Source organism: Puma concolor, chromosome B3 (genome assembly GCF_028749965.1).
Source record: "Puma concolor isolate L17-30 chromosome B3, mPumCon1.1.hap2, whole genome shotgun sequence".
Lineage (NCBI taxonomy): Eukaryota > Metazoa > Chordata > Mammalia > Carnivora > Felidae > Puma > Puma concolor.
The window spans coordinates 87,827,140-87,843,348 of record NC_141672.1 but is presented as its reverse complement, the minus strand read 5'-3'; the positions used below and the strand labels follow the sequence as shown (position 1 = coordinate 87,843,348).

Below are 16,209 nucleotides of genomic sequence, written 5' to 3'. Positions count from 1 at the left end.
GAAGTGAAGGCACTCCCTAGGAGTCAGCCTAGTTTTACCAAGAAAATCCTGTTAAGGAAACACCGTGAGCCCAGTTTAGTGGTTTTACTGTCAGCTAGGCACTGGGGCCCCTGGAAGCGATAGTCTTCTCTGCCAAACACCATGCCCTTTGTGGATCTTTCTGAAATGCCGACATATTTGATTTTTACAGAAGAATGAACTATCTATAATATATAAGATCATACGTGTATATCCTAGTGTCCATTTATTCAAATACTATTGGTTTCCAGGAAGGGCCTGGCTATCCCAGAACTTAGTTTCATGGGGAATATGGATAAGAATCCACAAGCTATTAGGGCTCTGAGTGACAAGAGCTATGACACTAGAAGTGCAGGCTGGGATGGGGGCATAGGAAGGACCCTTCATTCAGGCTTGGAGGTTGGAAAAGGCCTCCCTGCTGACACAGCCTAACAGCTGAGCGCTGAGGAGTGAGCCAGAATTAGCTGCCCAAACGAGACCAGGAAATGAGGTCAAGAACTGTCAACGATGAGGCCCAGGTTTCTTGGATAATCGGGTGGGCAGTGGAGCTATTCACTGAGATGTGGACACAGGGAGAGGATGAGTGGGGGCATCATTTGAGTTTACATTTAAACCCATGTTGAAGCGGACACGCAGGTGTAGAGTCCACGAGGGGTTGGACATACGGATCTGGGAGTAAAAGGAAGAGTTACTGTGGAGACACGGGGACAAGGCACCAGAGAGGTGGAGTCACTGCCAGGGAAAGATGGGAATTTGGAGCCATTGTAGGGCTCTTTTCCTTGTGATTAACAGAAGCTCAACTGAAAAAGGCTTGAGTAAAAAGGTATGTTGTCTCATGAAACCGATGAGACCGGGGTGTGCTGGTTTCAGGCCTGGCCTAGGACTCTGAGTGGCGCCATCTGGTCTCTGTCTCTCAGCTCTGCTGCCTTCTTCATGTTGGCTTCCTTCTCATGGCAGTTTGGGGTGGGCATTTGGCCATCTCCAAATCCAGACTCACGTTCTGCCAGCTCAGCAACCCCAAGGGGAAAAAAGGAACCTTTTTCCCAACGGTTTCTGCAACAGTCTTAGGTTTGAGTCTCATTGATTAGCCCTGGTATCCATCCATGAACCAATTCCTCAAGCCAGGGGAATGAAATACCCATGCCTGCAGTGGGGTGGTCAGCCCCCAAACCATGTGGACTAAGAGGGGGGAAAGGTGGCTCCTCAGGGTGCTGCTACAAAAAAGAAAAGCATTTGCTCAACAGATGAGACGTCAGGCAGCCCTCACAAATGCCACAGAAAGAGGGGGCATGGTCAACAGGGTCAGATGCTTCTGGGAAAAGGGTTGAAATGGATCTAGTGGATTAGCCATCAGGAGCCAGGGTGACCTTGGCAAGAGCCATGCCAGTAAGTGGTGGTGATGGAAGCCAGGTGGCGGTGGGTTGAGGAATGAGTGGGAGGCAAAGTGTCAAATATAGAAAACTCTCAGCAACTGGGTACTGGAGGGGAGGAGCCGTGCCCTGGTCTGGGGCATTCCAGTGAAAGCCTATTATAAGTAGATGGAAGGGGCCTATAGAAAGGGAGTAGCTGGTATTTCAGAAACCTAAGAAGGGGCAGGACTCAGAGCAGGGGAGTGGGGGTGCCAGGACAGGGTGAATGTGGTATCGGTGGCAGTAATCACATCTGGGAGACACTGCAGGTTAACCTCTTGTTCACTTGTTACATCATCTACCTGACAAGTGGCAGCCATGCCACAGGATTAGGAGAAATGTAAGGGGAAATGTATTTTGTTTTTGTTTTTGTTTTTTAATTATGAAATTCTCTTCCTTAACTCACATTTAGAAGCTTACTTCTAGGAGACATTCAGTATTTTTCAAAACCTTGGAAAATTATGAACTAGAATGCTACAGTTCCTGGATCTGGCTGCTGGACAGAATCACTGGGAGACCAAAAACAGATTCTAGGGCCTTAATCCAGACCCCCTGAATTGGAATCTCTGTGGGAGAGGGTCAAAAACCTATTTTTGTTTTGGTTTGCTTTTGGTTTTTATAAACCACCTCTCAGAGTAATTCTTAGGTAGTTTCCTGCAGGAAATATTTGGGAACCACTGAAAGACAAAGGTTCAACTAATGGAATCATGATAGTTGAACCATTTAAGCTTGAGAAGTAGATCAGTCTCAACCCAGAAGAGAGTCTCACTTTGATGGCCCTTCTATGGCAAGTGGTCCAAGCTCCATCTGTTCACATTTTTAACAAATGACCTAGGTGAAGACATGGAAGTCATGCTTACAAAACTGGTAATTATGCAAAAAATGCAATTTAATAAACAGCCCTTTTCGCTTAATATGATATGATAAACTTTTTCTTAAGTAATCTTCAGAAATAGCTTTCATGACTGCACCCTAGTCTATCATACAGCTTGGAACATTGTTTCTAATTTTCTGCTATTATCTATAATATTGCGGTGGACATTCTTGGCTTGTAAATCTTTGTGTATCTCGTTTTTTTTTTTTTTTTTTCCTGTTAGAAAAAAGCCTATTCTGCTGAGTATGAATTACTACATCAAAAGGTATAAATATTGGGGCGCCTGGGTGGCGCAGTCGGTTGAGCGTCCGACTTCAGCCAGGTCACGATCTCGCGGTCCGTGAGTTCGAGCCCCGCGTCAGGCTCTGGGCTGATGGCTCGGAGCCTGGAGCCTGTTTCCGATTCTGTGTCTCCCTCTCTCTCTGCCCCTCCCCCGTTCATGCTCTGTCTCTCTCTGTCCCAAAAATAAATAAACGTTGAAAAAAAAAATTTAAAAAAAAAACAAAAGGTATAAATATTTTTCAGGTTTATATATATTCCTGATTTTATACATATATATATATACACACACATACACACATGCATATATATAACATATAAATAATACATATTTTACACTAAAACCTTGGTTTGCGAGCATAACTCCTTCCAGAAACATGCTCGTAATCCAAAGCACTTATATATCAAAGCAAATTTCAAAAACCATTGGTTCAGTTGTGATCATGTCATATTCGGCATCACATACTACTTGTGTTGCAAGACATCGCTCGTTTATCAAGTTAAAATTATTAGAAATCTTTGCTCATCTTGCAGAACACTCGCAGAACAAGTTACTTGCCATCCAAGGTTGCACATGAAATAGAACATTGCATGTTTTATTCTGACTATGTCTATATACATATGTTCCTTTTTCAGAAAAGTTATTCCAAATTAGACTCCCACCACAGAGTCTAATATGAAGATTATTATTTCACCAAACTGTCAGTAAAACTAGGCATTATTATTAAAAACAAATAAACGTGATAGGAAAAAATTTTTCTTAATTTGCCTTTTTTTTTTTTTTTTACTGTGAAGTTGAACTTCTAAAATGTGTAGCCATCATCTCTATTTCTTTGAGAGTTATTTGTGAACTTTGTCCAATTTTCCTTTGGAGTGCTAGACTTTATCTTTTTTTAATGTTTTTTAATGTTTATTTATTTTGGAGAGAGAGAGAGAAGGGGCAGAGAGAGAGGGAGGTGCAGAATCCGAAGCAGGCTCCAAGCTCTGAGCTGTCCACACAGAGCCTGATGCCGGGTTCGAACTCACAAACCGCAAGATCATGACCTGAGCCAAAGTTGGACCCCCAACCAACTGAGCCACCCAGGCACCCCAACTACACTTTATCTTGTAGATATTTAAATGTTTTTCTCAATAATGGTTCTTAGTCTTTTGTCATAATTATGTTTTTCCGGTTTGAGCTTTGCCTTTTTAATTTTTTATGATCATTTTTGACATGGAGATATATTTAATATTTGTGGTCAACTCAAACACTTTTTTCCTCTTTGATGATGTCTTTGATGTCCCTGGAAAATCCTTAAATATTACAGAATCCTTAAATTTAAAAAAATCTTTCCAATAGTTAACTCTTTAATCCACTTGGAAACACAATGAGTTATATTGGGATCTCTTGGAACCTTTCTCTCCTGTTGTGTTGTTCTGTTGGTAGATTCTTATGCCCAGACCATACTGTCTTAAGGATTGTCATTTTAAAACATTCTTTAATTAAATGGTAACACAGACCCTTCTGATCTCATTTCTCTCTATTTTCTAAATACTGTCAAATCATCATTTCCTGTTATTCTTTCAGAAGAACTTTAAAACTACTTTATTAGATTCTTCCCAGAAAATCCCATTGGGATCCATTTGTATTGGGACTGCATTTATCTTGGTATTTGCTCTTCCCAAGCAGGAACTCAGCATGGCTTTTACTCAGACCTTTTATACCTCTCAGAAAGGTGTTTGATTTACTCATATAGGTTCTGTATACTCTTATTAATGCATTCTTAGGTGTTTTATATTCCTTCACTCTTAATGAATCAGATTTTTTTCCTTTGTATTTTCTAGAAGGGTACTGCAAGTATGCAAGATAGCTACTGATTTTTACACATTTTTGTTTTGTATCTGTTCATTTGATTGCAGTTTTTCTGACAATTTCAGTAGATTCTCTTGGGTTTTCTAGATAGACAGCTGTATCGATTATATTCATGATTACTTTTTTTCCTCTTCTGTTTCATCTTTTATTGTACTAGGAAGCCACATCCATATCAAGCTTCTAATTGTGATGATAGTGCTTTTGTTATTTCACCCTAAGATAGGATGTTAGTTATTGGTTTAATATTTTATAAATTAATCACATTAAGAAATTATCTTTCTATTACTAATTTGAAAAGAATTTCACTTGAAAAGAAAAAACTAGAACAGATGTTGAGCTTTTTCCTTTTACCTTTAACCCTGTGTTCTATGAAAGGCAATTATGGGAGATTGTTAATAGGTGTTCAAAAAGGGTTCTATGGTTAAGTAACTTTGGGAAGTGCTGTGTTCTATAGCCTCCTCATGTAGTTTTCCAGTGCTCCCAGATCAACCTAAACAAAGTCTGTCATCACATTCATAAATTACAACACCAAACATAGAAGACACTTAATAGATCTTCATGTGTGAGCAAATGAATGACTGGAAATATTAAGAGGACTATAAAAAATGGAGAAGCATGTTGCCTTTTATTCCAGTGAACCTCCACTCCCTTTCATCTCCTTCCCTTTCTTTCCTTCTCTTTCTCCTGCCCTCCTTCCAGAATAGCATGGAAGGCAGACCTGAGTAGCTCCGGGTACAGGCACATGTTAGCAGTGTGCCTTAAGCACATCTCAGCCCTGCGTGGTTTAAATAGCATTCATAGCTGGAAAAATAGAACTGTGAAACAGCTTTATCCAGCAAATTCCAGTTTCTTGATCCCACAGGCTAATGTAGATTCCTTCGTAGGCACAGCAGTTTCAAAGATGATGTCATCTGAACAAGCAGCCCTGGCCGTAAGATGTCCATGATTTAACTAAGGGAAAAACAAAAATGAAAATAAAAGTTAGGTTTTACACTTAAGGAAGACATAGAGTTTTAAAATGGAAACGAGGCTTGGCCTGGCTTAGTTTTTCAGTAACTCAAAAAGATTAAAATTTTGAACGACATGAGATGTTTGTGATATTTATCTCAGCATGATTTATAATAGCAAGAAATGGGAAGCTATATCAATGCCCAAGAGTAAGGATATAGGAAATTCATCTGAGAATAGTATGCAGCCATTAAAAAATTGTTTTCAAGTAATTTCTTTTTTTTTTAATTTTTTAACGTTTATTTATTATTGAGAGACACAGAGAAACAGAACATGAGCATGAGAGGGGCCGAAAGATGGGAGACACAGACTCTGAAGCAGGCTCCAGGCTCTGAGCTGTCAGCACAGAGCTCGACATAGGGCTCAAACCCACAAACCACGAGATCATGACCTGAGGCGAAGTCAGACGCTTAGCCGACTGAGCCACCCAGGTGCCCCTGTTTTCAAGTAATTTCTGATGGCACAAGGCAAAACTAATGGTGAAAAATCTAGATGCAAAAGTATTTAAACATTTTGATCCCAATTTTATAAACAAAAATTACATTCACAGAAAAATGACTGGATGGAAATATATCAAAATGTTGAAAGTAGTCATCATCTTGTGCTAATGCAGTCTCATGCAAGCTGCTTACCTTGTCCTAAGCAGGGCTAAAACACCTGCTCCAACCACAGTGAGGCTGAAGAGATAAAACACGTGTGAAATGCCTTATAAACAAACTGTACAGTGTGGTTTCATAATAATCTGTTGTTTGGTGGCGTCCAGAAGTGGTGGTGGTGGTGGTAACTTACTAGGAAACCATTATATATTCTTGACCATTTTATAAGACTTTTGTGCTAACACGTTTGATTCTTCTCTCTCTTCCATTTCTTGGTATTGAGCATGAAGATAAACAAAGGAAACTGCTTTAGAAACATCATTTCTAGATTCAACACAAATCAAACTTGAAGGACTAACCCTTTCTTTTCGGTTACTCTCCTAGTGAAATGGTGGATGGAGTACTATCAATAAAGAACACATTATGTAAAGCTTTCCAACACTTACTCTAAACTGAAATGTATTTAAGCTCACAGGCTTGGATTTTAAAATAAGAAAATACAACTGCTTCTCCACTGAACTGAAAAGCTGTGCTTTATATATTTCTTTCACACCTATTTGGCTGAAAGCCTTAGTAACTAATACTCAAAAGAAAGAAAAAAATGACTGTTGCAGTTAGTTGAATGCTCTTTTTAAAAATGTCCCAGTCCAAGGCACCTGGGTGACTCAGTCAGTTGGACATCCGACTTTGGCTCAGGTCATGATCTCACACTTCCTGGGTTTGAAGCCTTTGCACTGACAGCACAGAGCCTGCTTCGGATTCTCTGTCTCCCTCTCTCTGCCCCTCCCCTGCTCGCAGTTTCTCTCTCTCTCAAAAATAAACAAAAATTAAAAAAAAAAAAGTCCCAGTCCTTATCAATGAACTGAACTCTTAAACTATCTACAGATGCCAATGTATGCATAAACATTCCTAAAAATCTCATCATGACACAAGCCATTTCTCTAGATTTTGGTTTGAGAATTTAAAAATAATGCTCGTTAAACACCCCAAATAGATGTGGCATATTACTTTTTAGAATGCTTACTTGGTTACTGAATACTTACTAAAAAGTCTTAGACTTGTATATCTGCTATGATTCACAGAGCTCGTTCCTGTAACCTGTTGCAGGCTCACTCAGCCTCTCAAGTTCTGATTTCGCGCAGGTAGTGCTTTTGCAGGACTAGTAAGAAATCTAGGTTCTACAAAGCCACTTAACCTACGCAAGCCTTAATTTTTTCCTTGTACAAATGGAGATAAAAGTAGAACCTACCCCATAAAGTGCTTGGGATAAAATAGTCTTTTCAGATAAAGACTTCACATAACAAGTCCTCGAAAGTTAGGTATAGAGTGCCCCCCCCCCAACCCCTTATCCACTCTTTCACTTTCTGTGGTTTCACTTAACCGCAGTCCAGAAACAGATGATCCTCCTTTTGACGTATGGTACTAATGCTGTGTCACAATGCTTGCGTTCGGTCACCTCACCTCCTCTCACATGGGCATTTTATCGTCTCATGTCATCACAAGAAGGGTGAGAATAGTACAGTAAGATATTTTGAGGGAAAGAGAAAGACCACAGTCACATAATTTTATTACAGTTTAATGTTATAACTGATCTCTTTTATCATTTGGTATTTTTGTTAATCTCTTACTGTTCCTAATTTATAAATTAAACTTTATCATAGGTGTGTGTAATAGGAAAAAACATTGTGCATATAGGGTTCAGACATGCACTGAAGGGCTTGGAATGTATTCCTTCTGTAAGGGGAGACTACTGTCTTACTAAAATAATTAATGCCTTTTCTATTATCTTAAGGATAAGTCAGAACCTAGACAGAATGCCTGGATGAATACCCAGGGAAGACAAAATTGGCAGCTACAGTTTTGGAAGTCTATCATTGAATAATGCACCTTTGTTTTCAGTCGTTCTTAAAAAAAAGATTTAAAGGTTTTATTTTTTTTAATTTTTTTAAACGTTTATTTCTTATTAAGAGATAGAGAGAGACAGAGCATGAGCATGGGAGGGGCAGAGAGGGGAGGAGACACAGAATCCAAAGCAGGCTCCAGGCTCTGAGCTGTCAGCACAGAGCCCGACGCGGGGCTCGAACTCGCAAACCGTGAGATTACGACCTGAGCCGAAGTTGGGCACTTAACCGACTGAGCCACCCAGGTGCCCCAAAAGGTTTTATTTTTTTAAAGTAATCTCTATACCAAACATTGGCCTTAACTCACAACCCCAAGATTAAGAGTTTTGCGCTCTACTGACTGAGCCAGCCAGGCACCCCATTTTTAAGCCCGTCTTTGAGAAGAGTACTTTGAGGGACTTTCATTGTCCTGAAGATTTATTTTCCCCTTGTCACAAGTGACATTTTTTTTCCTATGACATTAAAAATCTTTTTTTTTTTTCTAACGTAAGCAATAGAAGGAAAAAGACTCTGCCCACATATGCTCTTGCATGAGATCAGCTCCTTGAACCTAGGCTGGGCCAGTGTGCCCAGGAGCCACTGGGACGAGGCCATGCCATGATCTTCCACAAACAGGGACGAGGAGATGGCAGATCTCCCATCCTCCCCACCAACCCCTCCCCCCAGCTACTTGGAATCCCAGTTGTCTGTCTTTTTCCACGTTGACGGCTTGGCTCGAGACTCCTGGAGTAATCACCACTGGAAGTGGCAGCCCTTTCTGAGAACACAGGAAAAGGAGAACAAGGTGGAGCCTGGGACAAAAAATCCATCTGATGCACAGGATGCCTGTGCAGTGGGCTTGTTGGCTCTGAACTACAGTGAGGTGATGCTCTTCTAGAGTCTTCCTGTGGCCTCTTGTTCCTTTGAATTCTTGTTTTTGCAGATAACACCACCAAGTCCCCGGAGCTTATAGCTCTGAGAAAGCCTCTGATATGTCAAAGTTTAACACAGTTGGTCAGCCTTGTGCCTGTGGGTGACCTGTTTTTGTACATCGTACCTCGGGATCCACTCAGACTCTTCAAGGTTGCTGGTTTTGTACTTCATCGCTTTCTTCTCACGTTGTTCGTGTCAGATATTCTGTGTTCTGGTTGTTCTTAGTTCCCTCACTGCATAGGATTGTGCCTGCCTGCCCGGCAGTGTGACATAAGTGTATCTGAGTGTCACCACCCTCCAATGTAAAATTCCTGTGGGAAGTCAGCTTAGAGTGTCATATATTAACTCATGTATCTGACAGGTCCTACCTAGGGTTGTATGGGGGCTGTGTGGAAGCCCAGAGCAATGGGGCTGAGCCTGGTGTAAAAGCAAAAGAGCCTCAGGCCAGGCGGGAGGAGCCCCAGGTTCCAAGCCCTGCACAGAGCGAGTCTGACCAGCAAGTCATTGCCTGCTCTAATCCACAGGTTCTTCATCTATAAAGACCCAGGGTTGAGCCAAATGATTCCTAAGAGAGTTTGGGGCTCCAGAGTTCTGAGTATGTGGATCGTGCGCCCTGAAGGAAATGTCAGCCTATCAGGAAAGAAGAGATAGGCCCACAAATAACACCAATCCCAGGTGCTCCCAAGAGAAGGGAAGTTGGGGAGTGGCCAGAAAAAAAAAGGTCCTGGAGTGCTCAGGGAGGGAGGACTGCCCACAGGAGGAGATGTTTTGCAAAGTGACTTGACAGAGTAAGTAGGATAGAGAGTAGAGACCCTGAGACATGATTCCCTGCCAAACAGAGGGAATGAAATAAGGGAAGTGAGGGGCAGAAATTTCCCTGGAAGAGACTAATCAAGGAGGGAACAGAGCCTGTAGTAGTTGAGGAGCAAGAACCCAGAGGGCAAGGCAGAAGGGGGTGGCTTGTGGGGGGAATGGAAGTCATCCAGGAAGGACTGGGTTGTTGGTGAAGGCTGTCGGCTTAAAGTGGTGCTTTAGAAAAGGAATCTGATCTTGCAGGACAGATGGGGGAGAGGGAGGCTGGGAGGCAGCTGGGCAGAACTAAGTGGCCAGAGTCCACACGAGGTGTGATGAGGAGGCAGAAAAGTGAGGGATGGAGGCCAGAGCCAGATGGCCACCTGGATGAGGGCGAGGAGAAAGCTGGTCGGTCCCCAGACACTGGTTCTGCACCTACTATGTGCCAGGCACCATGTTAAATGCTAGGATATGGTGGTGACCCAGACGAACGAGGGCCCGTCTAACGTCCTGGGACAGTGACATGCCAACAAGAACACGACAGAATGTCAGCTACTGATAAGTGCTCTGAGTAGGTAATGGGGAGGTGGAAGGGGGACCAGACTGGAGAGGCTACTCTGTCAGGGTAGGGAAGTGCCATGTGACATGCAGATATCTGCGGGAGGGCCCTCCAAGCCATCCTGAGGTGGGAATACCATTGGCCTATTGAAAAGGTGGTATAAAGGCCAGTGGAATCAGACACTCAAGCATTCATTACCTCATCCGTGTGCCAGAAATTGTTCCAAGCAAGTGCGAAGCATTAGTGAACAACAGAGACTAAAAGCCCTGCTTTCCCGCAGCATAACTCTACCAGGTGGACACAGGGAATATGAAGTCTTAAATACAATAAGTGAACTTTATATTATGGGAGAGCCATGGAAAGAGAACACAATTTTTTTTCTAAGTTTTTTTGCTATTACAGATAATGCTGCAGTGGATATCTTCACACAAAAATCTTTTTCATGTATCTAGGATTTTTCCTAAGGATAGATTTCAAAAAGTAGAACTATCCCCATTTTAAAGGCTTTTAACACAAAGTATCAAATTTCTTTTCAGTGAGGTTACACCACCTGATTATATACAAAGGTGTTTATTTTACTACACTATTTCACTAGTGTTGAGTATTATGAGCTCTTTCAGTGTTAATACATTATGTCTTTAATTGCTATTGCTTTCATAATGAAATTAAACACTGAATTTTGGCTGTTGATTATCTGTGGGAGAAAGTATCACTAAGCGAATTAACAATGTAAGCAAGCTATACAATACCTCTTCCTAGTTCTGCTTCTCTGCTGTAGAAGGCAAATATTTCTTTGTCAAATATATACCAAAGTATATTTAAGTATACTTGAAAAATAATGTATTAAAGTTCCGTCTGGTAGGGTTGCTACTTAGGAAGTTCTAGCTCCGATCACATCATGACTTGAAAGTAAGGGGGCGCCTGGGTGGCTCAGTAGATTAAGCTTCTGACTCTTGGTTCCAGCTCAGGTTATGATCTCACAGTTTTTGCAAGTTTGAGCCCTGCATTGGGCTCTGCACTGCCAGCACAGAGAATCTGCTTGGGATTCTCTCTCTCTCTCTCTCTCCAACTTGTGCTGCTGTCTCTGTCTCTCTCAGAATAAATAAACTTAAAAAAAAAAAAAAGAAACACCTGCTTTTCTTTTTTTTTTTACACCCACTTTTCTTTAAACAGTTTCATACTTTAGGGTTTTCACTGAAACCCCTGTTATTCCAAAGTTAGTGGGGATTCCTGTGCTTCTATATAAACAAAACATCAGGAAGTGTTTAAGACTCTCCTTGGCGATGATGGCCTGACTTATACACCTTTACATGTGAGTTACTGCCCCACTGAGGACCCATAGCTGAACTACAGCATCCCTTGGCCCCTCCACCCCTGCCTGAGCCCCATCCTTTCCTCCCTGGTCCTGGAGCTGGAGGGCCCTCCCCCTGCCCATGCCTAGGAAGGCTGTGAGAAGGGGCAAGATTGCAGAAAGCCCCCCAACGTGGAACTCAACATCGGGTTTTCCCCCAAAAGGTAGTGCTACAGTTCTTGACTGCTTTGTCTATTTTATTGGTGTGTGTGAACTTTGCAGCCTATCTTGCAAGCCAGCCATTGCTGTTAACGTTGATTCTATGGGAAAGTGCCTGTCAAGTTTCAAACCAATACTTGAACATAACCCTTTTGTGAGAACCGTGTGTGCTGCAGGGAGCCTGGTGACACTGGCTGCTGTTCTTCTAAGCCCTGGCCCCTCTCCTTGGTCATCCTCCTTCCTCTGTCCCACAGATCTCAGATCTCCTGGCATATAGCTTCATCCAGGCTGTGGGACGTTGAAGTCTAAGTGGACTTGGGAGGGGTGTGCTCTGGACTTGAATTCTAGCTCTGCTGATGAATGACTTCAGACTTGAGATCCCAGAGGAGCTGTAAAACCTAAATTCCACATTCATGTGTGTATGTGAAATCCACACACTCTACGTACACTGTACAAGTGCTGGAGTTTCACAGAACGTGAGATGCTGTTGGTGACTTCCACCAGTATTTCTAAGATTTGTGAGGAATTTCACAAGAATTTGTACACATGAACATTTCTGTTCCTAAGCGTTTTTATTTATTAGTCTACTAGGTGCCTGAAAAAGTTCTGAAATTATTTTTAAAAATTAAATTTGAACATGTTCTGAAAAGTAGCTCCTTCTCTGTGCAGCTTTTTTCTAGGGAGAATGGGGAGAGCTGGCCCCTCATTGTTAGGGCAGCCCCAGGACCATGCCGGAAGACAGCTGGGAGAGCTCTTATCTCTCACTTTTGAGGAGATACAAGATGGTGCTGCCTGTGGCCAGTGCCACCCTGTGCATGAGGGCCCTGAACCCCCCTTGTGCTCCTCATCTCTGAGCAAACCACCAGCTCAAACCCAGGTTTAAACATTATCTGGAGATGGGGCGTCTGGGTGGCTCAGTCGGTTAAGCGTCTGACTTTGGCTCAGGTCGTGATCTCGCAGTTCTTGAGTTCGAGCCCCACATCAGGCTCTGTGCTGACAGCTCAGAGCCTGGAGCCTGCTTCAGATTCTGTGTTCTCCCTCTCTCTGTCCCTCCCCCGCTCATGCTGTGTTTCTCTCTCTCTCAGAAATAAACAAACATTAAAAAAAATTTAAACAAGAGGCGCCTGGGTGGCTCAGTTGATTAAGTATCTGACTTCGGCTCAGGTCATGATCTTGTGATTTGTGGGTTCGAGCCCCACATCAGGCTCTGTGCTGACAGCTCAGAGCCTGGAGCCTGCTCCAGATTCTGTGTCTCCCTCTCTCTCTGCCCCTCCCCTGCTCATGCTCTGTGTCTCTCTGTCTCTCAATAACAAATAAATGTTAAAAAAAAATTTTTTTTTTAATTAAACATTATCTGGAGACAGCACAAGACCTGGGGTCCACCTGCCTGCATTCCATTTCCACTGAAACACTTACTTGTGTGACTTTAGGCAAGTTGCTTAGCCTTTCTGATGTCCCAGTTTTCCCAACTGTAAAATGTGCCCACCTCAGAGTGTTATGGGGATCACAACACTCAGAACAACTGAACAACTGTGCGTGTGGAGGGCCTTTGTACTCTACATAAATAGTGAGTATTTGGTAAATGCTGTGCTATTATCCGATTGTTTTTTCACATTTCCTCAAAATGTAGGGGACATATTTAAATGTTATCTATTCTGGTGCTCCACAACTTCACAGAAAGATAGAAACTTTGGATGACATTGAAACTAGCAATGAGATCAATTAGATGTTTAGAATATAGCTTGCTAAGATCGCTAAGCAATTTCAATTTTGTTGACATAAAAAACGTAAGTCTCGGGGCGCCTGGGTGGCGCAGTCGGTTAAGCGTCCAACTTCAGCCAGGTCACGATCTCGCGGTCCGTGAGTTTGAGCCCCGCGTCAGGCTCTGGGCTGATGGCTCAGAGCCTGGAGCCTGTTTCCGATTCTGTGTCTCCCTCTCTCTCTGCCCCTCCCCCGTTCATGCTCTGTCTCTCTCTGTCCCAAAAATAAATAAACGTTGAAAAAAAAAAATTAAAAAAAAAAAAAAAAAAAAAACGTAAGTCTCAGGGGTGGCCTAATTTCTTATTCTTAGAAAGATGGCAAAATTGTGTTGGACAGTTGGTAATGCAGTTCCTTCTATCCCTGGAAATAAAATCACAGGTTCTGGGCCAAAATTTGATCAGTCAGGACATTTATTCTTAATTTTACTTTTTAAAGTTCATTTGTTTATTTTGAGACAGAGAGAAAGCATGAGCAGAAGAGGGGCTGAGAGAGAGAGAATCCTAAGCAGGCTTCGCATTGTCAGCGCAGAGCCCAACAAGGGGCTCGAAACCCATGAACAATAAGATCGTGACCTGAGCTGAAACCAAGAGTCAGATGGTTAACCGACTAAGCCACCCAGGCACCCCTAGGACTAGGGGCCTAAATGCCTAGGCACTCTAGGCTAGGACCAAATAGATTGTTGGCTGCAGGATTGGGGAGCTGGAGAAAGTTGTGCAGGGTGACGGATCATCTCCCTGGAGGGGCCGGGACATGGCTCTGCCCTAAGCACCTCAAACAGGGATTCTTCTCCACCACTCCCCCACCGCCCCAGAATTTTTGACAGTCACTGTGGAGTGTTCTCTGAAGCTGTTGCATTTCCACCTGTTGCTTGGGAATGAGGGAAGTGTATTCCAAAATACTCTTTTCTTCATGTTCCTCTTGGTTGCAAAGGAAGGAGGAAGTAGTGTTTGCTCACCTCCCTGCCTTAACTACTCTTTAGTGTGTTCCTTCCTCGTGGAAAGGAAATCTTGGTCGCGAGGGAGGCAGGGAGGGGCTCTGAGTGCCTTCAGCTGAATGAAGTGCTGGTGGTGGAGGGGAGCTGTGTTAGGGCTCAAGCATTTCCCACAGAAAGCAGACTGTCCCCACCACTCTACTTCTGGCTACCTTGCCACAACCCCAGCCAAATCGCTGAGCCAGTCTTTGGCCTGTATCACATGGGTTGGTCTTCTCAGCCCCCTAAAATAAGAGCCCTCAATGATATTTGCTAGGCCCGCTGTGTGCAGTTGTACAGGTTAAGCCATGTGAAGGCACTTGGGCCGAGGGGCATGTGGGGGCGGGGGTGGAATCCAGCTAGCTTGCCAAGCTGTAAATCCTAGTGCAGGGCTGGGTCTACCTGGAGGAAGGAGCATCTTTTTCCAATTCGCACATAAGGCTAGTAATGGCCCTGGCAGTATTTAATCTGAACCCCTGCCCCCTGCCTCCTTCAACCCCATCGCCCATAGCAGCCTCTGTTGCTGCTGAATTCTTTGGAGATCATCTTCCATGGCCATGACCTCCAGGAACCCAAGGGAGCTGTAAAATGCACAAGGGGGGATGTGACGGCTACATTGATTGCTAGTGACAAAGAGGGAGAGGGTTCATTATTTCATTCACTACACTGAGTGCCCTCTGTGGGCAGGTGCAGTGCTGGGCGCTGGGAATAGGCATCTAGCCATAGACACGGGCCAGCCTGCAAGGGCCCACAAACAGTGAAGTCCAGTGCCCCTGGTAAACACTATGATGGCTGCAGGCACAGGGTGCCCTGGGCCCACAGAGGTGTGCCCAACACACTGGAAGGACAGGAACACTTCCCAAACGGAGTTGGTCCTGAGCAGACTCTAGCAGGATGCAACGGGAGCTGGCTGGGTACACTTCCCTGGGCTGGTGCCTATGGTGCCCATGGAACCTGAAACGGGAATTGTGCTAAGGAAAGGTGCATTTTCAGAAGCTCCTGGAAGTCTACAAGATGTCTGACCTGTTACAAAGCCTCTTATAGGGGTGGGGGGAGACTTAGGTTGTAGATTTTAAGCTTTGAAAATTTGTCATTAGTAAAAGAGTAAAATGCCAGTCCTTCTCCTTTTCTTGGGGTCTGTATTCCTAGGGCTTTAAATGATTATGTTAAAAATTGGTAGCCCCAGGAAGCTTCCTGGCCTCTTGCTTTGTGACAACATGCCAAGTTTCTTTTCTTTTTCCCTCCCAGATACTTACTGGAGCAAGATTTCCCAGGCATGAGGATTGGCCCAGAGCCCACCACCGATTCCTTCATCGCTGTGATGTATGGGGAGACTGAGGGCAGCACCCCAGGCAACGCTTTAGTCGTGGACCCCAAAAAGCCCTTCCGAAAGCTTAGTCGCTTTGGAAATGCTTTCCTGAATCGGTAAGGACCAGCAAACTGCTATCTTTGGTCAACCTTTGTTTAAACCTTTTCTTTGAATTCTTGTCGATTACATATAAAGGTTCAAAAACAGAATGGAGCATGTCTGTTCTAGAACAGAGAAGCTATAGAGAATATGCTTATTGTATTCAAATATTTGAAAGATTATCATAGAAAATGATCATTTGTTACCCATTCTGGGTAGCTTCAGAGGACAGAGCTAATCCCCAGGATTAGACATTATAAGGCTGCACAGTATAAGGAATAAATTTCTAATAGTTTCAGCTGCACAGAAATGGATCCAATTGCCTTGTGAGGAAGTGATCTCCCCATCACTGACAATGTT

General features: G+C 43.3%; 1 protein-coding gene across 1 annotated transcript in view; it reads left to right on the top strand.

Moving 5' to 3' along the window:
• The window catches only part of EHD4 (EH domain containing 4), an 87,548-nt gene that overhangs the window by 6,062 nt on the left and 65,277 nt on the right, over positions 1-16,209 (top strand). Inside the window, exon 2 of the mRNA XM_025918954.2 lies at positions 15,690-15,866. Coding sequence (XP_025774739.1) covers positions 15,690-15,866 — 177 coding nt within the window. The remainder of the gene's footprint in view (positions 1-15,689; positions 15,867-16,209) is intronic.